General features: G+C 40.9%; 2 protein-coding genes across 2 annotated transcripts in view; one reads left to right on the plus strand and one right to left on the minus strand.

The window, feature by feature from the left end:
- STOML3 (stomatin like 3) overlaps positions 1-3,352 on the plus strand; it is a 9,096-nt gene extending 5,744 nt beyond the window's left edge. The window contains exons 5-7 of the mRNA XM_005420796.1: positions 975-1,178; positions 2,161-2,295; positions 2,709-3,352. Coding sequence (XP_005420853.1) covers positions 975-1,178; positions 2,161-2,295; positions 2,709-2,909 — 540 coding nt within the window. The 3' untranslated portion in view covers positions 2,910-3,352. The remainder of the gene's footprint in view (positions 1-974; positions 1,179-2,160; positions 2,296-2,708) is intronic.
- Positions 3,353-4,753: 1,401 nt separating this feature from the next.
- Positions 4,754-22,618, minus strand: part of LOC102032664 (complement C4) — a 41,357-nt gene continuing 23,492 nt past the window's right edge. Inside the window, exons 25-41 of the mRNA XM_005420797.2 lie at positions 21,848-21,923; positions 21,270-21,426; positions 19,811-19,906; positions 19,303-19,471; positions 18,178-18,344; positions 17,586-17,744; positions 16,928-16,987; positions 16,370-16,463; positions 15,484-15,652; positions 13,775-13,862; positions 13,088-13,162; positions 12,360-12,468; positions 11,295-11,384; positions 10,828-10,920; positions 10,045-10,128; positions 6,209-6,341; positions 4,754-5,078 (exon numbers count right to left, since the gene is read on the minus strand). Coding sequence (XP_005420854.1) covers positions 4,940-5,078; positions 6,209-6,341; positions 10,045-10,128; positions 10,828-10,920; positions 11,295-11,384; positions 12,360-12,468; positions 13,088-13,162; positions 13,775-13,862; positions 15,484-15,652; positions 16,370-16,463; positions 16,928-16,987; positions 17,586-17,744; positions 18,178-18,344; positions 19,303-19,471; positions 19,811-19,906; positions 21,270-21,426; positions 21,848-21,923 — 1,958 coding nt within the window. The 3' untranslated portion in view covers positions 4,754-4,939. The remainder of the gene's footprint in view (positions 5,079-6,208; positions 6,342-10,044; positions 10,129-10,827; positions 10,921-11,294; positions 11,385-12,359; positions 12,469-13,087; positions 13,163-13,774; positions 13,863-15,483; positions 15,653-16,369; positions 16,464-16,927; positions 16,988-17,585; positions 17,745-18,177; positions 18,345-19,302; positions 19,472-19,810; positions 19,907-21,269; positions 21,427-21,847; positions 21,924-22,618) is intronic.

The raw sequence follows: 22,618 nt of genomic DNA on the forward strand, positions 1-22,618 counted from the left end.
TAGGATATATCTTCAGGCATTTTGTTGGCAAATTTTGACCTCAGCCCCATGGCAGAAAAATTCTTCTGCTTACAGAGTTGACACTGCTATCCCCTTCATTAAACTAAGAGCAGAGGGGGAAGAAGCAGCTCCAAGACCCTTTGGGCCCCCAGAATTTCCTGCTGTGTTCCCCAGGAGATGTTTTTTTGGCTATTATCTTTTTGTAAACAGAAAGAGCCTTTTCTCAGAGTACAGGGTGCAGGGGTGTGTGGTGTGAAATGAAAAATGGCTCCCCCAAAATGTGAGGCTGGAAAGAAGATGGTTGCAGAACTTGTATTGTATAAGGCTTAGCAGCTTTTGGCCAGGCTCCTGCAGCATTTGGCAGGGTTTTTGTGAAGCATCCCCTTGCAGGCAAAAGATGCTGAGCAGGGAAGTGATGGTGGAGCATCATCAATTCTCCACTGAGACCAGCTGCCTTCTGAGGCACAAGAAGATTGTCTGACAAAAAATGGCAACTCTTCTATGAATGCTTAAATATTTCTTTCAGTTTCTTCTCACAATTTCTTGCACTTTTTGTTTTAATGTGTTTCTTACAAATACATTGTTTAGGAGAAGTAGCACAGATCTTCCAAGCTGCATGAAATGTATAAACTCATTAATGAATCTTTCTACAAAAAAGGAAGAGGACAGACATCATTTATTATTGCAAAAGAAGTTAATTCAAATTATGAGATTCACTTACAATTGAAGCAGTTACTGAGAGGGTATGTAAAGCATTTCTCCCGCAGTTTAAACGTTGTTGATGCTGGACAGCTGTCTTGAAGTAATTTCTTGAATTTATTGGGGGAATGACAAAGAAATCAAGAAAAAAATCTTAGTTTCTTTAAATTATCAGCGCCTTTAACTCACTAAGGGTTAAAAGAATAAAAAATCCTTCCCAGGGAAAGGATGTGTTGTTGGATCTTTCTGTGACTGTGTGCATTTCTCCAATGCAGATTCTCACGAGGGATGCTGTTACTGCCCAGGTGGATGGGGTGGTGCACTACAGGATCCACAGCGCTGTCAGTGCTGTTGCCAACGTCGCTGATGTCCACTCTGCCACCTTGCTTCTGGCACAGACAGCCCTGAGAAACGTTCTGGGTACACAGAGCTTGGCTCAGCTGCTGGCAGGTCGTGAGGAGATTGCACACAGTATCCAGGTAAATCTGGCACTCAAAATTCATAAGCATAGAGATGTCTTCTGGGGAGTAGCAAATTAGAAATAATCTCTCTTTTTTATTTCAACAAGGATAAAAAAATCCTTTATGATTTTTTTTCAATTATACATCTCATTGCTTAGAGTCAGAGTTATTCTAAAGGTATTTCCGCAGCCTCTTGTAGCCAAGTTATCTCTATCAAAAAGCAATTAAAATTCTGCAATTATCCAGTGATTAAAAAAAATGAGCTTAGCCCTTGCACAGAGGCAGCTGCAAACATGGAGAAAGAGAGCCCCTGCTCAGGGGAAACTCTGTCTTGAGCAGACCCTTGATTGAGGCAAGACTTGTATCTCTTGTCATTACAACTAAGAGCACAAAATTGAGTTGGTGTATGCTTTTAAGTGCCATCTGGTTTCTTTTTTGATTTGGCAGCCAGGGAGAGAGAAGAGGAAAAATCCAATACCCAATTCACTAATTTCAGTCAGAGACAAGGCATAGTCAGACCAAAGAGAGACTGTACCTTCTGCAGCCAGGGGAGTGGCCATGCAGAGACAGGGTCATGGTGGTGGTATGGATTGTAGGAGTGCCCAGGAGCCAGAGCCCAGATGAGTTTGCCAGGGTTGCAGGGCTGTCTTGTGTCTCACCCATAGTGCGCTTTTATGGTGTTGTGCTGTTTAAGGAACTTAGTAGTGTTTCTTTGTAAAAGGGAGAAGCTTAGTAACTGCCCACCTAAGGAGAGGATGGGGATCATAATTTAGGAGGCAGGAGAGCAGCCCCACAGGAGACACTGGTTTTGACCAGCAGGTGTTTCCTGAGGCTGTGGCACCCACTGTGCCACTGTGCACATACTATGCTTCTACATGGTGCCCCTGGAGCATTCCTCTTTCTGCTGTGTGGTTTGCCCTGTCCTGTCCAAGCAGCGTACACCACGTGGCTTTCCGTCTGCCAGCACTGTGCTCTTCCTGGTGTGTTGTTTGTCCCCAAGGCTACCCTTGACAGTGCCACGGAGCAGTGGGGAGTCAAAGTGGCTCGTGTGGAGATCAAAGACATCCGGATCCCCATGGCCATGCAGAGGGCAATGGCAGCTGAAGCAGAGGCTGCTCAAGAGAAAAAAGCTAAGGTGAGACCCACGACAGCTGACACCCACCTCCAGGCTTTCATTTCCTTGTCATAGAACCACAGAATTGTTTAGTGTGAACAAAACCTCTCAGATCAGCAAATCGAACCCTTAAACCCAACACCGTGGAGTCCACCACTAAACCAAGTCCCTAAGCACCACATCTACATACCTCTTAAATGACCGTCAGGGTTAATGACTCCACCACCTCTCTGGGCATTGTCTTCCAACAATTGACAACCTAATTTTTTTCCTAATATTTAATGGGAACCTCCCCTGTGGCAACTTGAAGGCCATTTCCTCTTGTCCTATGGTTCCAGGAATCCAAGCTAGTTGGTTTTCTTTTCATTATAAAGCTGGATTTTCACCACTATGGGCAGCGTTTCCATGCCATTTCCATTTCTGTTACTTTGCAGGTTGTGGCAGCTGAAGGAGAAATGAATGCTTCCAAAGCTCTCCAGAGGGCCTCCATGGTGCTGTCTGAGTCTGCAGCAGGTCTGCCACTGCGTTACCTGAAAACATTAACAGCTGTGGCAGCACAGAATAATTCCACCATTGTCTTCCCTCTCCCGATGAATATGTTTGGGAGTTTGGGGCAGAAACGTACAGGGAGATAGAGATTGCTCTATGCTAGATCCTAGGCCAGAGATATTTAAAGGTTTTCCTAGGAAGCAAAGGGGTCCCAATTGGCAGAGTTAAAGTAGAATCATGTTTGTTACCTCTGCCCCCAAAATAACTTTAATAGTCACACACAGCTCCCACATTGAGACTGCATTTTAAAAGTTCAGACACTAATCAGTTCCAGCTTAGACTCACCTGCAAGTAAAATGGAAGAAAATATGTAAAATGTATGTTAGATCTGATATAAAATTTTAAAGATGCTTTCACCACAGTTTACAGTCTTGAGTGTTGCAATTATTTGGTGATTTGTTTGCCAGGCAAGAACCTCTGAGCTGTTGGTATACTCCACACAGCAGAAGGGTCAGACATTGGTTTTTAACTCAAGCCTTGGGGAGCGGAAAGGAAGGATTTGGCTCTTAACCTGAGAGGTATTCTTTCATAAATATTGGCAGAAATACTGGATAATGGGTATGTCAGTGCAAAAACCTATTCTTTATCTTATATTAACAGAAATTAGTACTTGCTTTACTGACCTCAGCTGTATTTTGCCATATCACTGACATTTATATAAGCTGTGTAATAAAGAGAATGTACGACCAGGTATTACAAGCACATTTCATAAATGTGAAAGCTGGGGAAAAGCTTGAGGTCCTCTGTCAATTTAAGTGTCTGTCTTACACCTTCAGTAGGTTTCTTATCTTCCTTTACATATGTCATGAAGCAGTCATTGAGGTTTTCCTGAAATGAGCCTTCCTTACCCTCCATCCATGCAATGCTTGGCAGCTGAGAGGAAGATGTTGCTCATATCCAGGTCCAGCTGATGCTAAGTTTGAGTTTGCAGACTTCAAAGATAGCTGTTCAGTTCTGAGTTCAGGCACAAAGCAATGAACTGTCTTCTGTGAATCTGAAATTTCTGGCGATGGAGCTGTTTTGGTAGGTGCTGCTGCAGTGTAATGCCTTGGCCACATGAGCATCACTGTTGCCCTTTCTATCAGTAGCATCATTTGACTCCAAATTAACCAGCTCAGCATGGACCTACTAATTATCGTATCATTGACACAGTCCCTTCTTATTTTTACTGCAGTGCAGCACAAGCAGTCCAGGTGGCAAATGTTTGTGCTCAGTAGCTGCTGGCACAGATAGTGGTATGAGCATCTGAGGATGGTAACCTACTCAGTTCTTTGCTTCAGACATGACTGCCAAATGGCATTTTTCTGGCAAGCTAAAGAAGCAAAACCTGTGTTTGAAAGTCATCTGCTTATTAGCGTTACCAAAACATTTTCCACAGACTTTTTCTTATCCCAAGAAAAGAGCAGTTTTGAGTTAATTTCAAGAAAAAGAAAAGCTTGAAAGACATGTGGGAACCGAGTGCAATTAAAAGCAATTCTGCGTCCTCAATGAGCTACCAGCCTAACAAACCTGTGGAAGACTCCCTGTGGAAGTGCCCAGCACAGGGCATGCTCAGTGTACCACTCCTAGTTCCAGCTTTAGAAGTGTATGGAGTCCAGCCACGGGGTCAGCAGGACTCACAATTACAGCCAGAAACCAGCTGATGTGTTGAAGCATGAGTTGGTATCTCTTCTCTTTCAGCAGCAGTGTAACACAGGCAAGCCCATGAAGACCTGGTTTTCTTTTTGACTCATGAAAATGTCTTGGTCTTTTTAAAAATATTTTCTCCTTGCCCAGAACTACAGGAATTATTCAGGCAATGCACAATGTGTTTTTCTTTTGACTCTCCACAGGATAATTGCACTGTTGTAGGATACCTCAAGGAGACACAAACTCCTGCTCTCTCTTCCCCAGTGTCAGGTACAATAAGCACAGTAACCAGTAGAGGAACAGCATTTTTATTGTATTACCCACACACACACCCACAGGAGGGTGTTTCACACCCCAATCAGTGAAACAGCAATGGAAGCAGCCCTGCCATGTTTCAGGTGCCACTGGGATGCACAGGCTTTGCAGGAAGAATTCTGGCAGAAGGTGAGCTGCAGTCACAGAGAGATGCGGGGGTCAGAGCCATTGTTCAGACATGGCACAGGCTGTCAGAGGTGCTCAGGAAGTCCTGCAGGTGAGCACAGCTCTGCCGGCGCAGAGTGCTGCGGCACTCACTGCCCTCCGGGATTTTCTCCACCCAGGCTTGTGCATCAAGCAAGTATTGCATCCTGAGGGAAAATGGGACAGGCAGAGAAGGTCAGTCATTATTCCTGACGTGGAGCAATGAGAAAGTGTAATCCCTGAGCAACTCATCCCTCCAGAGAGGCATCTCTGAAATCAAGCTAGTTATACTAGCCAAGAAGTTTGCCTTCTCCAGCAGGTTAACTGAGCTTTGAACAAAGTCTGGGATGTGTCAGTGCCAAGCTGGGACAGACCTGGCTGTACTTGTGTTTTGAGTATGTCAGGTAAGCTTGCGCTAAGTTTCTGTTAGAGTTTCCAGAATGACACAAAAGGCCCAAGTGTGCCCCAGTGGGACAGTGAGGGGAAGTTTAGTTCCAACAGAGGATACCAATGAGAAGCAGTGTAGTTTCCAGTATTTCATTAGCTGGAGAAGACTTTGGAGATTAAACCTCTGCTGGAACACCCCAGTCTCTATCAGGCTTCTTTTGAAGCAGGCCACTGACCTAGGCACTCTGGCATCATATAGAGATGGGAATGAGACTTTTTAAGGTTTTAGGAAGAGGTGCTCACAGCTTGATGGAGATCTCCTCCCTAGAAGCTTTCAGAGGCATTACCTTTGTCCAGTTCTGTGCAGGGAAATGAAACATTTATGATGTCTTTCTTCCTGAATATTTGATAGTGTCATACTAAATTCCCACTCAGATAAATTCCCTTTTTTTCATTAAAGTGTGACAGAGAGAAATGGCAAGAATATGCTACTCGCATGCATGGTGTAAGAGCAACCTTGGGAGCTGCTCTTAGTCAGGGTCCCACACATTTCTTCTGCAAACACGGGAGCTGTTTAAGGCATCTGCAGTAGATGGACTGGGTAGCTTTTCCCATTCTCTTTTTCCAGCTGTGATTTTTTAACCCAGGGGTACCAGGGCCAGGTTTGATCCTGAGAAGTCTGGGAACTACAGATCCATGAGTCAATAGATTTAGGTGGCTCAGCTCATCCCCAGAGCTCTGCTTTTGCCTATGGAGCGGAACACTTTGCACTTTAGTAAATCCAGCAGAATCATTCCCTGAGAAATTTGGTGCTGCCTTTACTTTCTAGAGATATTCTAATAGATTGTATCCTCTGGGTTTATGGTCCATGACATCAGCTGCTGCTGCCCAGAGACCATTTTGCACTTACTTGTTGTTGCAATCCACAGTTTGCCCGTCTCTCCCCATGAGTAGGTAGCGTTTGCCAGGGACAATGTTTAACTGGCACATGGAGCGTGACAGGAACTGTCGGTGCTCACCCACTTGGATGCTTTCATCTGCAGCTGTGGGACAAGAAGAGAAAACCCCATGAACTGTTCTAGCACAGAGAAGAACTGTAGGCCACAGGACACAACCCGCTGTGATCATTTGTCCCACTGCTAAGCCAAGGTGATATTCCACTTTGGAATTGGGCTTGTCAAATGTCACAGACATATTTTCTGGAAAATCCTTTTGTTAGGCTATTTTCTCCTGAGAAGCTGGGAAGCTTCAGCTTTTCCATGTTTTGCTCCTTTGGAATGTGATTTGGAGAATTGTTTACCCAGCATGTGAAATTACTTTTACTTGATGACCAATGACAGCCACCTGTGCCAAGGCTGTGAGCAGTCACAAGAATTTATTATCATTCCATTCCTTTCCTTTGCAAGCCTTCTGATGAAATCCTTTTCTCTCTATTCTTTTAGTTTAGTTTTAGTATATAATTTTCTTTTAATATAATATATATCATAAAAAAATAAACCAGCCTTCTGAAACATGGAGTCAAGATTCTCATCTCTTCCCTCATCCTGGGACCCCTGCGAACACCACCACAGTCAAGTGAATAAATGGCCCTGCTATGGTAGGATACATTTCCCTTAGTGTGACCTGACAGAAAGTAAGCCACCAACCTTAGCTGGTTGTCTTGGTGTTTGCAGTAATTATTGGAGTTGTTTTCCTATAGACCTTAGGACCCTTCAGACATTATGAAGCTTGCTTAAGTCTAAGAGTCTGAAGGAAAAGCCAAGGAAAATAGAAAACATGCTGTCTTCCATTTCAGAATGCCCAGGTTCAGGCTGCTCTTAAAAGCTAGCAAACTAAATTCAAACATTTTGAGGCTCGACAATGCAGTATTAAAATCTCATTCTCCTTAGTACACCTGACCTGAACTTTGCTAATGCAGCCTTTATACTCTTCACTCTGAATCTGATACACAAGACAATCCCCTGGTGATTTCCATGTTAAAGTAACTTAGAAGATTCTGGTCTGGATTCTGGCCTAGAAGTTTATTAACTCAGAATTGCACTGTCCACTACAGAAGTGAGCATCCAAGGTAGATGAGGTGGCTGCTTATGAGAGCTGAAATGATGCCTATTCATCTGACCAGTCTCAGGTCATGAGGACACTATGTTGTTTAACTAGGACAACAGTTTTCAAAGTCCATTTGAAAAAAAAAAAAAGCAAATAACAGCAATATTCTAATTTCTTACTCTCTTTCTAAATATAATTTGAAAGTTCCTGTAAAAATTCATTATTAAACCAGTTTAAATAACACATAAATTGCACCACAGCTAACAGAATTGTGTGCATCATCTGCTCTAGTATAGAGTACTATATTACAAGTATGGAAAGACTAGTCATCAAAATCCTAAAAGTAGAACAAAAAACTGTGGTAGAATATTCTAACATTAATTAGATTTCAGAGAATTTGGCAGAGACTGCTAATCTGTGAAACCTAGCTTTAAGAACCTTATCTACCACCTAGGTAAAACTTCCATCAGTTTAATATATGTTACTTATACATCTGCATTTTTGGAGACAATATAAGTCCTGTAGGTTTTCTCATATAACCCAAGACCTTTTTGCTGTTCATGTGCTGCATAGTGTCCTGAATTTTCATTTTGTTCATGCAATGCAGAGATGGGTCAGAACTACTTGAGAAAATGATGATGGCTTAAATTACCAAGGTGTTTCTCGGTTCATATGCTTCACAAATGGCCTAATACAATTCAGACAGTGGGATCATAAGCATTTGAGTCATTACCTTGAGTGGTTATTATGTAATTTCCAATTTTAAATCTCCAATTTAAAAAAAAAAAAGTTAATTTTATGTTTCAAAGCATCCAAGTGGAATTTCAGGTAAATATTTACTTAGAGTTTTAGAATCTGTAATGGGAAATAATGTTTAAAAAGGGCAGCAGGGGGGGAAGAAGAGGGAAAAGAAAGATTCTGTTCTTCTTTGTATGGGCTATACTGTTCCCCTAAAGGGCTCCTGGAGGGCTCATAGGACAGCACAAATGTTAGCCATTCAAAACATATACACTAATTCTTTCAATAACCAAAGTAGTCTGAGAAGCACACACCTGCAATATTCTATTTTGCTGACTCCCAAACACAAATAAGCATTTCCATCTGCCCTCTGAACCAACCCTTTACATCAAAGGTTGTTAAGGAAATAATGACAGGGTCCAGAGAATGAGATTTTACCGTACTAATTCTCATCTAAATTTGGTGATGGCAACAGAGGCTAACCTCACTCAAAAGAGCTGCAGAGAATCCAAGAGATAGTAACACTGGCGCAGTCACAGGCTGATTTGGGTGCAACACCTAGCTTTTTCTTCATCCTCATATATCTTTGTACCTCCTGCCAGCCTTTCCCAAATGTGCTGAAAGCTTTTTGATGCTCAGAAGCTGCATCTGACAGCACAATCAAAAAAGAATTATCAAGTATGTGGGAATACAAGACATCCTTTCACTTCAACTTCACATTCAAAGGATATTTCTCTCAGCCACCAAAACCCAAAATCTTTCCACTGCTTTCCTGCAAACTGTGAGTACAAATGCATTTGGACCCAGAGCCCTAAAGCCTTTAAATGCTGTAGGTATTTTCAAGACATTAATAAAACTTTCCATTGGGATACCATAATCTCCTACTATCAGTATTTTGACCACTAGGTACATTACTATTTCCCTCCATAAGGAAAGCCCTGGGTATGTCAATGCTCCCTCTGGATTCAGGAAGCATGGACCTTATTTTACTTGTTTATTTTACTGAACATTTGGCACAGATCACAAGTTTTGTGCCAGAGAGTACTGGGTGACATTGCCAGGCCCCTGGGCAAAGATTGATGGAGTGAGTTAATTATTCTGTTGCAGAGAGGGAAGATTTCAAAACCTTTGAAGTTCCTTTTTAAAGGCAATCTCTGGCTGCCAAAGTCAAAACTGGTGACCACATGATACCACAGCAACTGAAGTCTGGTGTGTCACCTGATAGCTTCCCCAGAAATTACTCTGAGGAGTATCAGTGCTCTCTGATGCTGCTGATCAAGTTCACATGGGGGCAGCTGGGATGGCAGGCTTGCAAAAGGACATTGTCTGAGAGCTGTGCAAACCTTTACACTGCGCCTAAAAACAAAGAAACCATTCTATTTCTTTAGCACAGTTATTAAATTGAAGTTCCAGAAGTTTTCCTGTCTTTATTGACCTCAGGCAAGTCACTGTGGACAACTCTTAGTCTGCTCCACAAGAGTTGCAATTGCTCAATAATTAGTTGAGTAATAGGTACTTCAAATCTTCATTTAGTATCAGAAGAGAGGTCAGTGGCTATGTCCACAAAACAAAAATTAAGGATCTGTCAACAGTCTATAAAATAAAATAGTTGATGATGCAGAAGACATAATACCCACACTTTGCATGTGTTTGGAGGGATTTATCTTAGACTAGCTCCAGTTTGTAACCATGGACTCAATGAGTCTGGAATGTGTCTTCTGGTTTATTTTCATCTGAAATGTGAACCAAAAAAACTACCCCAGGGCTTAACTGCACAGTGAGGCAGCTGCACCAAACAAACCTTGCAATAAAGAAGCCTTCTTGAAAGCCTACTATAGAAATATATCTGACCCTACTTTTCCATGGCTGAAGAAGGCACCTGCACGGCTCATGCTGGCTAACATTTAGTCAACCTAGTTTTTCTATAGGTGAATGAAAGGAGTAAAACATTTTGATACTTACATGCTTTAAGGATCTTGTGGATTTTGGCCTCATAGTAATCAAAAACATTCTTCTTTGTGCTGCTGAGGATCTCCACCTCGTATGCTGCAACAGACAACAACTCTGTGATGCCAGATGGCAACATGAAATTGCATCCGAAGACTGAATAATAGGTGTGCTTCTACAAGTGTCTGAACAGAGGCCAGTGTACCATCTACTCACAAACCATGGAATTATTAATCAGAAGACTCTAGACTTGTATTCCTTTCTTTGTATGTTTTCAAGGGAGCTCCTCTGTGGTTAGGTTTTAATTCTTTCCTGTCCTGTTAGCATCTAACTTACCAATGGTGCACAACCAGTTTTCCTTCAGTAGTTTATCTAACTTTGTAACTAGAGAAGAGGCCAGAAAGGTGAATTAACAAAGGGAAAAATATTCATCTAGCTCTGCAGAAGGAGCTACTGAACTATGGCATGCCATGGAAACCCTGTTCTTATTTACATCCTGTAACGCGAGAGATTTAGTGGACTGTGGTACTGCACCATGGGTTTTTTCTAAACCCTGTAACATAATGTCCACCATTCCTTCCCCCAGCATCCTGCTGCATCTTTCCGAGGCCTTTATTTCCTGCTTCTCTGTCCTGATGACTAAACTGCACATGCCTTCATTTTTTTCTCCGTGGCCTCTTGGCCACATATGGAAAACCTACTCAATTCAGGAGACGTCTGGGCACAGTTTAAGTTTGATAAGTTTATACTTATTAAAATGAATGATGCTGAAATCAGCAGTTGTCTTTCATGCCTTACCATAATCTGCAGTAGGTTGGTAGCAGACAAAACTAACACGCGTGGTTTGTGCTAATGATTTACTGAAAGTTGATTTTTGTTTTGGGCAGGGACCTGGAAGGAAGAAAATAAGTGATACAACACAATAGACATGGATATGTAGATGGATGTAGTTTACACATCCATTGTCACACAACAATACAACAGATAATAAAATGGCAGAACAACTTCCTTAGTGCTGTGATAGAGGGTTACATACACGCACACATGTGTATAAATATATATATATTGCATTTAGCTATCAAAAAATCCTGGATATCTGAGAAAAAATCAACTTGATACTGAACATCCTAGAGGATGAATGTGTCCTGTATTACACATTAGGATAATTCTAGTGTTCCTTTCTGGGCTTAACAATTCCCATGTAAATTGTTCCTAGAAGTAACCAACTATCCTCTGTTAGACCAGTTCCTGCAGCCATTCCTTACCTTCTGCGCACTGGCAGACGTCGGCGTGGCACAGCTTTGAAAGCATGGCACTGTGCTTGGGAGCGCTGTAGAACACGCTGCAGCTCCTGTCTGTGGGCAAGGAACAAAGCAGCTCATATGGGAGAGCTCAGGTGGAAAAGCCTGTACAGTACAGCGCAAACTACGTTTGCAGCCCAGCTTTTCCCTGGTCCAAAGAAAGCAGAGCACTGAGGGATCAGATGCACATCAGCAGTTCCCAAAGGCCTACAGCTTAGGCACCTGGAGTACAGTGTTACCTTTCAGCTGGGCAACAGCTTGAGGGTATTTTTGTTCAGTTTGGATAATTTTTGTTTGGGCGTTTTGTTGTTGTTGTTGGGGCTTTTTATTTGTTTGTATTTGTTTTTTTAAGTTGTACTCTTCCCTCCCTGCATCCCCCTTTTTTTCTGTTCCTTCTGGAAACCATCCATCTTAAAAGCCTCTTTACACTGCAGAACAACAGTGAACACTGCACTGTTTCAGAAGAAGAAGATAGCATCAACCAATAGTCAGTTAGTGGTTTAAACCCAGTGTAAACTGTCTTGTATCCCTCTGTTAAGGCAAAGTAGAGATTTGACCTAATTTTCAAATATTCTTTGCATAACTTTGGCAAATGGGGATGATTTGCATTTAACCTTTCTTTGAATGAAGAACAAGACTGCTTTCCCTGGCAAGCACACTACAAAAGTCAAACCTCCAACATGGTCTATCTTAGATGCATAAAGACACAGCGTGTCAAAACAAAATGTGAGTGAAATATGCTTAAAAGCACCATGAGAAACAGGATCTCAGTAAATCTGATTTAAAAATTCATGAGTGTACAAGTTCACATTTTCAGTCCCTTTGCAATACTAGGCCATTCCTGAGAAGATCTCTGTTTAGATTATCTGAAGTAACTGGAAGACAGTTATGCAAAGCTGTTTTTTTTTAACCACTAAACAAAATTATGGAGTTTCACACACTACATCAAAATCAACTTTCTATGGATTGGAGGATTTTTTTGAGACACTCTCTTTCAAGCATTTATGTATCATTTTTCTGTGCCCTTACCAGGGTTGTAAAAATCATAAAGGATGGCATTTGCTGGCTGAACCAAGCCCATGGGATTGATTTGCTTTGCCCCAAATGATACACAATCTGGGTCTGGTCCACTTGGGAGCTGGAGGAAAAAGGAAGAACAGTTTTGATGAGAAAACTCTCCTCCTCAGTGAATTCCTCAATGTTTGTGCCTGTGCTAGTTGTTGAACAGTTGTTCTGATGGCATAGATGGGTTAATACTGATATCTGCTTTGGCTGCAGAGGTGAAGCAATTCAAGTGGATGTAGGGTGGAGTCATTATCCAAAATATTGGGAAAAATACACAGAGACTAGGGGCCCTGATGTTTACATTTGTTAATCACTATCTGGATTTTGGTCTTGACATGCAAAATGTCCATGTGGAATTTACAGGACCACCAGTTAACACTTTTGTTATCATGTATGAAAAGCATCCCTTCTGGCTAGAGAGGGAGAGGATTTCTCTTTTTTCTTGGGCCAAAGGCTAAATCTTCAATATGAACTACATCTCCTTGGACATTGAATGGTGGAAGATGAAGGTGCGTATTTCCCTTCTTCCCTTCCTCTGTTCCCATCCTCCTGTTCTTTCCACTGTTCAATAATAATAAATGACAAAAACTACAGAAAGGGAATGGAAAGTGAAAAATGCAATGATTAGATTTTTAAAAAGTCTATATGCTATCTGAAATGGTAGGGATTAGAAAATCTTTGGGTTTGCTTACCTCACCAAAGTAGAGCAAAACCTTCCCTTCCTTGTACTCAAAGTGCTGAATGTACCTGTCTGAAGCTGTCACCAACTGCAGGAAAACAAAGAAACAAACAAATCAGAACAAACCCCTAGCAGAACAGGAATACCTTTGCTGCCACCTTCCATATTCTAGTTGGCTTTGTTCAGCCCTCTTTCTTCCTCCCTAAAAGAGACTGTCCCTGAAAGCACAAAACTGAGAAAACTTCCCTCAACCAAGCCAGCTCCAGAACCCCAAACTCTGAAGCCACATTTTCAGAGCACTGTGCCCCATCTCCTTGTCCCTGTGCCCTGCCACCAAGTACCACTGAAAGACTACTTGCCTTCTGCTCTGCAAGCACAGGATGCCCTGTCCTGGGATGTCACAGGACAGCAGGATATGATAAGGGCACATTACTGCCCTGCTAAGCCTTGCCCTAATTTCTTTTACAAGGGACTAAGAAATCTGAACTCTGTTCACCACAAGCTTTGCATTTCTTGTATATATTCAGCAAATATTTTTATTAGAATGAGAATAGTGAAAATCTATCTATCTATCTATCTATCTATCTATCTATCTATCTATTGGTTTTCCCATGTCTCTTCTGTAGATTTTTGGAAAGATTTTGAAAGAAAAATTTTCTAAAGGCTCTATAAAATGTTGCATAAAAAGTATGCTTCTAACCTGTTCGAGTTCCTTTGTGTCAGGCTCCAACCCACTCAGCAGAGTGAGATCAACCAGGGACATCTTTGGTGCTTTGGGACCTGTGGACCTTTATAAGGGACATGGTCAGCAGTGAACAGCTGCACTGAACAGCCAGGTTGCTTTGAATAGTCTGGCTCCCCAGGCTGGCTAAAGGTGAAGCAAAACTTTCTGCTCCATTTAACTTTCCTAAGTGGATTTTAATTTGAAAATTAGCTGCCTAATTCATTAAGAGTCAGGAGGTAAAATGAGTCATCTAAACTAGTCAAATGGTCATCCAAAACCCAGGTGCCTTGCCTGAGATCTTCATATAGGCTTTCCTTAGAGCTGATAGGCAGAAAAATATCACCTGTAAATGACAGTTCATCTCACCTTAAAAGCATTGTTGAAGCCAGGGAGGTAAACAGCACTGACAAGGTATCTGTTTTCTATTACTTACAAAGGGGAGATAGGAAATGAATTTATCCAAAATTTTCACCGACTAAGTCAAATTTGTATCACCTTTGCTGTCCAAGGCAAAAATCCTCATTGCTGTAATTATCCACTAAATATCTGTATTTGATTTCCAATCTTTCAGCTTTCACCATCTCAAAAATCAGGAAGAGGTGTCATTGCTGGAAAATGAAGTGGTTCTGCACTTGCACAAGTTGCCTTGACATGAGATATTTTACAAGCGCTTTGTGGAACTTAAGAACTTTTTATTTTGGCACTCTCCCTTTCCCATAATGGATGCACCACAGTGTAGAGAAGACGAATAGTGATGTAAATCTTGCCTTCTCCCATGTCTTAACCACAAGGAATTTCACATTATTGTCTAAGCCTCAGCCTAACACTCAGCAGAACAGTGATGCAGAACAGTGGATCTGTTAGCTGATAAATGTTACATAGAAATTAATGGGGAAGATGATGCTTTGGTGAGTAAAAAATTCACTGAATATGTGTTTAATGAGGGAGAGGGAAAATTGGGAATTAGGGTGACTTCAGTCCTCCCCTGCTATTGTTCATGCCACTGTTTAAAAGAGGAGATAAAACCACTGTCTTCAAGGCTTTGACAAAAGTCAGTGGAAAACCAAAATTCTACTGGGGAGCAAAACCTGCTTCTTCCATCCTGCTCCTCTCTAGAATAGATAGGAGAGACACAAATTTGTGCTTCTGAGACCAATGCCAGACTGTAAATGGGAAAAAAGACAGGTGTTTCAGTGTTATGCTGCATAGGAGGGTTTATTTTTTCCTACCTCTGCCCTTGCCAACTTCTTGTCACAACAGAACATCCCATTTGTCTTCTCTCCTTGATAGTATTAGCCATCCTTTCTTTTTTTATGAGGCCAGAGTGTGACCACAAAGGAAGTAACAGCATCTCTCCAGAAAGTGATGAAACTCTGTAAATATGCTACTGCTGCATTCCAGCTGTATTTACCTTTCTAAATAAAATATTTATTTCAAATTTTTAGCCTGCTAAGTGCTTTAGAGACTCCTCAGAACTTGATAGGGAAGAATCTGCAGTGGACATTTGAAGTCTATGTAAACCATGTAAATAAATCTCATCCATTGTTTGGAAACATTTTCTCCTGCCATGGGAGAGAGAACACACACTTACAGTGTATGCAGACTCTGAGATGACTAGTTTGGATGCTGAGTTTGTGGATATGAAGAGGGTGACAAAGGAGAATTACAAGCAAATGAGGACCTACCTGACACAGACTTTGTATTGCAAGGATTCTGTTTTGCTGCGAGTGGTCAGATCCCTTTTTCTTCTGCTGTGGATATCAAACCAATCCACTTTAGACAGTGTCTCAAAAGTGCTGTTTCCTCCTGTAGTCAAGTCCTCGTAATCATAGTCTTCTTCAGAGTCTTCAGCTTCTGGAGGTGAGAGACAGGGTCAGCCATGAACAAGTTTGCCTGCAGTTTGGCTCCTTTTTGGTATAATGATAAATTCTAGTGGGCAGTCATGTCGTCACTGTGAGTTTTATAACAGTTCACTGTACACTGTCTCAGTGTTTCCAATTCATTCAGAGTTAGAATTCTAGGGATAACCATAGTAAGAATAATTAACAGACTAAGAATGGAGTTTAGGCTATGCATAAATATTTAAAGGACAATCCCTCCCTCCAAAAGTTAACAATCAAAACAGAAAAAAACCAATGCAAACATAGGCAGAGGTGATGATGACTACACACTTCAGGAGGTGCAAAACACATTCTTGCTTATATGAAAGACCTATGACAGATCTGCCTCAAAGAATTTTAAGCCCACATGGTGGGTCCCTCATTAGCCAGAGAACTGAGCAGGGCTTTCCCCTCTGTGAAGGCAGTTCACCTCCCCTTTCTCAAGGAGAGTTTCTAATGGTATCTGTGTTACTGTTAAATACCTGCTGCACCTACTGTCACTCATAGTTATGCTATTTAAGGATAAGAATAATAAACTAAATGAAACAATGCCTGGGTAGGGTTCAGGACTTCCCTTTTTCCTTGTTTCATTCATTTGTTCCCACTTTCCAAGGCTGGAAAGCTATGAAGGATCATTAGCAGCTGGCCAAACGTGTCCCCTTTGAGACCCAGCCCCTGCCCCTTCACTCACCAGAGTACTTAAGGCTCCCTTCCACTTCTACTGTCAAAATCAAGTCATTGCAGGTGTTGTTCTTCAGCTCGGGTGACCAGTACATTTTTAATATCTAAGATGAACACACGAACAGCAAGCCACTAAAAACATAATTTAAATGACAAGAAATTCACCCATCCAGGATTCCAACACATGATGATGGGACATGGGAGCATGGAGAGAATGGCCAGTCCCCCAATGGCACAGGCTGGTCACAGAGGAGTGCCACAGATATAAGCAGGTCCCATGTGCAATTCACAAATGGCGTGGGACTCCTTTGAGATAACTCTCCATTCCCAAACACAAAGAGGTCTTTCAAACTCCAGCCACCTCTATCACCCTTGACATTCATGGATTTAATGAAGTTAAAGACAGGAAAAATCAACAGTCCATAAGGGCAGGCTTTAGGCCCCACATTTTAGAATTTTGGAGGTAGGAACACAAAGGTTGGGACCATTTCAAGTAAGTTTTCACTTGGGTTTCAAAAAGAGATTAAAGAAATCCAGCTGGACCCTGGATTTTGAAATTACAGCTTACACTCATTGTCCCATTTCCTTTGCCGTTCACAGATACTTCAAGTTTTCTCCCAAGTTCAAACTGCAAACCAAGGGAAAAGAAAAGATATTTAGTTTGTGCTCAGAATTTGGTCTATTGTTTTCCTCACATCTTGACAGTCTTCTATGCCTTTACCCCCCAAACCTGGGTAGGGAAAACTTTCAGCTATGGAAGGAATTATGAGACCTCATGTCTCAGGATTTTAAATGAACTGAGCTAATGACTCTTACTCTGCCGTTTTAGGGCCCAGTAGATGTATTTTACCAACTTTAGTCTCTCCTTTATATTCTGGATTTCACATTTTCACAGTTTCAGGTACAGTGAAGATCAGATTATTCCCCTTCCTCCTCATTCCCTGGAAGGACTTAGGTTCCTGGCTGCTCTTCACTTTTGGGAGAGATTCAGGCATCCAAAGCCCTCGGAGGCAGGAAAGCACCTCTAAAGTGTGCTGCTAAGTGCCTGATGGGTTTGGTGTTTTTTTAACTTTAAAAAGATTCTGTTGTTTTACAGATCAAATTATTTAAAGGTATAATATATCAGCTGCATCATGGTTGTTTAACATGACAAAACGTGGGCCAGAGGATTTTATTTTTCCTTCTTGAGGGGAAAAAAACCTTTGAAGCAACCAATGGTTGTATACCTCTAGCTGCTTCTGAAATTCTTCATGGGCATCAGTCAGAACAATGCTGTAGTAATTTCTCCTTCCAGGGGTTCCCAGCCTGACAGTCAGGTCGGTGGAAGCAGTGTCCAGTGTCTGTATGCTGTATGCTGACAGAGCTTCTAAGGCCACCACTGTGTCCTAGGTGAGAAAGAAAAGCAAAAATACTAGCAGTTATGCCAGGTTATTTCAGCAGCACGTGAGACGACATTATCAGTCATCTTGAATTTAGTTTTTTGCTTTTTGCTGCTTTGGAATTCTCCTGCATTTGTCGGTTCCTACTTCCACAGACTATTCATTTAATTTCCCAGCTTGTTCTTATAGCACTAAATTGTAAACACATTGGAGTCCTGACCTCAGATTATCCTACTTCTTCATGAGGACAAAGAATTTTCTTTGCTGGCTTTTAACTATTTTATTTTGGCCCATTGCTAATTAACGATCCAAAATCTTTACTGCTTCATATACCAAAGAAGTTGAAAATTCACTGTTCAAATCTAAATTAAAAAGTTCTTAGGAGGCTTTTACTTCCTTCCCTCCCCTTAAGACTGCCCCTGAGCTGGTGGTCAGGCACCTGTGTAGAGCAGTATCCTCCGCCGTAGTTCCTTCTCTCTGTCAGCCACGTGGCAATAGGCCTTGCATATTCCATGTCATCCAGAAGCAAGGTTTGGAGCAGGGCATAGGCAGTGGTTTCCACTGAGACTGCGTTGTTCCCATTTCCCCAGTAGCGTTGCTGCTTTGCTGCAAGAACAACTCAGTCCTGAATCACCTTGACAAAAGCTTTTGCCGAAAATCACTATTGTCCTACACAGGGGATACTTCATGCCATGGCACTGTGGAACCACGAGACACAGATGCTGTTGTGAGAGCAACAAATCAGCTGGGAAGAAAAGATAATGGAAAAGAAAACCCACAATTTTTGATTTTGATATCTCCAACCAATGGGTCTAATGAGCCCATTGCACAGTGATGCCCATCTGACGGAGTGGTAGCATTGTGTCTGGTGGTCCCTCAGACATAATAGTATTAATTATGGCCACAAATCCAGCCTTGATTAAGGAGAAGCATATTCTCAACACTTAAACTGGGGCTGTTGAACAGGACTGAATTTACCAAATGCATTGGGAGGAATAACCAGGATGGTGGAGCAGCCACACAGCTGACTGACTCAGCAGTCACCACTGCCACATCTCATGTCCCCATGGGGACATCCATGGGGAGCTGGGACAAAGCACTCAGGACAGATGGGGGGCTTTGAAAGCAGGTGAGCTGGAAGAGACACCTTCCCTCTTGACCACAAATCCAGTCTGGACTACTCCTGTCTGTTGCTATTTTTTCATATGAAGTTTCTTCTTTCTAATTTGGCTTGGACATTTTTTTTTCTTCCCAAGGGAAGCAGAAAACATAAATTAATATTTACTGTAGTTTTGTTCCAGTTTCAAAATCAGAGAAGGTTATGATCCAGGCTTCACTAACTGTCACTTTATAAGGATATTAATTATTAAAATTAGATATTAAAATATAAAATATTGAAATATTTAATTATGCTATTTAAATAATTAAATTTCTTACATATATATATACATGGTTGTATAAAATTAATGTTTCTTCATTTACTTCAATTTGTTTTGTTCATGTTACTGTGTTTCCATTAGGAAAAGTGCTTTTTAAAGGGATTTTTAAGAATGGTTACCAGTACCTCCATCAAAAGAGGAACAGTCCCTTAATTTGTCTTTCACAAACTGAGCTTCTTCACTAGCAGACCGTACGAGTGTCAGAGCATAAGCAGTGATGGCTATAGAATAGCAGTCAGTATTTCTTGAAAATTGGTTCTTCATGTAAGCCACTGCTCTTGTAATCACTCGTGCCTGTGGAAACAGAATATATCCATTTGTAAAGATCACTGGGACCTGCTAACTGTTACTTCTGGCACTAGGAAACTAGCACTTGGAAATTAGAATACTTCCCTGTAGTAATTTTTAAGACAATTATCAAATTTGCTTAGCGATTAAAGCTATTGATGGAGCGTGTAGCTCAAAACCCCTTGTTGTATAATAGGCCACAACATTTTTTCCTATCCATCACAGATATAAGCAGATTTTAAACCCCATTTGCAGCTCCCCAATATGCCATAGTGCAATAGACTGCAATAGACTTAAAGAGCCATAGTGCAATAGACTGCAGACTTAAAGAGCCAGGCTTCCTACCACATCAGGTGAGGGGAAAACACGTAGGGTCTGTTGCAATGCTATGGTTACAAAGGCTGTCATAGCCAAATCGTCTTCTGCTAACTTAATGCCACCCTGAAAGATGAAATGGAAAAGTTAAATGTGCATGCATATGTTTATGATTAAATCTAGAAAATTACTTTCCATAAAGTCAAGGATCTTCTCTGCAAACCTTCTGACCATGTACCATGTAGCTGATGCCTTATATTTTTTTAAATAATATGTGTACCTCTAAAGTATGTCTCCTATGGTGGCAGCTTTAAAAGTTGCATTGAACAGTGTAAGAGATCAGGAACCCACCATGTGGAACCAGCTGATAATCAAATATTTAGTTATTTATCTTACAGCTAAAAATCTATAATTCGTCATTGAAACATTCATAGTTTCAGTTTTCTGTCACTAGGAGGGTGGGGTTGTTTTCACTTCTGTGCTACTCTCTACACGCTAAAGAACCCTCTACCTTGCAGACAGAACTCTCCTGTAAAGGTATTTATACACCAGTACTGGATAATTTCTTATCCCTCTTCTTGATAAAGAAAGCACTGTGATCTCATTAGCTTTTTTCCCCTGAAAGCTCTTGAAGTATGAGATAGAAGATTATCTCAGCGTGAACACTGGTCAAAAAAAATCAGAACCCTTTGACTAGTCCTTGAGCTACTTGTTTCTTTTTTCCCAATAGTGTTACATCAACTGTGAAACTAGCTTTGAGGCCAGAGTGTGAAAGCCTCACAAGTTATTTGACACAGATCATTAAAAATATTAATGCATGTTTTTTTCATATATATATATATATGGTCATTACATTGCATTTTCAATGAGTTTTGGAAGATGTACATTGCTTTCCTAGACTAAATTAATGGACAGTATAACAGTTTTGAGTTTATGGACAGATATAGAGGATGTGTAGACCAAGATATGCAATTGGAAATTCTGATTAAGTGTTAACATTTTCTTTTTTCATCACGGGCATGGTGAAATACTGAAACAGGTTACCCAGACAGAGTGGGATGTACACAGCTACGTGTGGTCCTGCACAGTCTGATCTAACTAGAACTGTTTTGAGCAGCATTTGGACTAGATGAGCTCTGGATGCCCCTTCAAAACAAAGTTACAATTCTACACTCTATTGCCTTAAGCAATAAAAGGCGTACATTTTTACCAAACATCTGATCCACCAAAATAATGTTTTTAAGTGCTCCACAGGCATAGTTGAAAACGTATCTAAGACCGTATAAAAGATAAAGGTGGTAAAGTGCTAGCTATGCATCTGACATAAGAGACATCTTGACAAATTAATTTTACATTGCAGATTTTGTACTTACATTACAGATTTATTCTCTTTAGATACATTTCTTGTTATTTAACAACTCACAGCGTTCCTTTGAATCCCTAATAGCCCTAAATGCACAACAAATTATTCTAACTATGGATGACCTACCTGCATTTTCCTGTCCATTACAGGGTGGTGGTCATGGAATGAACCATCTGCCTGCTGTTGATTAACCAAGTAGGAAATCGAGTTGCTTATGTGACTGTCTTGTATACCGAAGTATTCTCTGCTCCTTGTGAGCACTTTAACAATGAATGCAGTTAACCTGCACAAAAGAAAATTTTCCAAACTTGTGCTGACAGATATTTTTAGAAGACTATATTGACAGGAAGAAAAACATACTAATTTTATGCACAGACTCATATTCAATACAGTGCACTTGCTGCAACCTAGTGAGATATTGTACAACATCATCTTGAATATTTCTACTCTGTGACAAATGCAAAATAATCAGTGGGCTCAGTATAAATCTCTTTCACCAAGGACTGAATACGCTCAGAGAATTTGGTGGCTGTTTATTCATGGCAAAAGTACATAGGAAACCACCAGATTTTCAAAATTCATCACCAAAGAAGAGCTTCTGATGCATCAAATAAAAAGAGGTAATTTGAAAAAAAATCCCAACAAAATAAACCCCTAAAGATAAAACCCCAAAAATAAAACTCCAGGAAAAGAAAATCACTTACCACACACTGCTGGGGGTTGTTTTAAATGCTCCATAGGACCCATCCTCCTTTTGAAACTCAAGCAGTCTAGTGTAACCTGCATGAACAGGAGAGCACATAACTGTTCAGAAAACACCCATATTTTTTGGGCATTTTCCTACATCACTTCTATTATAATGGACATGTTTTGTATTGACTGGTGGAAGAGTTCATGGAGATGTTCATTGGGGCATTAAGGAGGGAATGACTGGGTCAGCAGAATTTGACTCAGAAAAATCACTAGGCTTAGAAGGTCCTCTGTCTTGTTTGACTTAATTGAGCCAAGCAAATAACCTGAAAACTGCAGATACCTATGGTTACAAAGTACTGTATGTGTAATGAATACTGGGAGATTATTTTCCATCACTGACAACTTTTCAAGCTGTTGATTTTATGGTGCACTGAATCAAAAAGTATACAAAACATCTTCTATTGGGTCAGACACAGTCTTAGAAAAATCATGACTTGTGACTTCAGATCTTGACTGCTATTATTTTGACCAAGTTTGTATCATAGCCACACAACCAATGAACTTTTTTACGCTGATGATCTTCAATAAGAATAAATAAAAGCATAATGTAGGCACTAAATGATGCTGATAATACTAAATACTTATTAGCAGGATCTCATGTTGTTTTTGACAGGCTTGATAAATAGGCAAAGATCTCCATGCAGCAACTGCTAGCATGCTTTTAATCTCTATTTATACACTTGCTTATCATTGATGAAATGTGTTTGTCATATCTGAAGATC

Source organism: Geospiza fortis, unplaced genomic scaffold, assembly GCF_000277835.1.
Source record: "Geospiza fortis unplaced genomic scaffold, GeoFor_1.0 scaffold194, whole genome shotgun sequence".
Classification (NCBI taxonomy): domain Eukaryota; kingdom Metazoa; phylum Chordata; class Aves; order Passeriformes; family Thraupidae; genus Geospiza; species Geospiza fortis.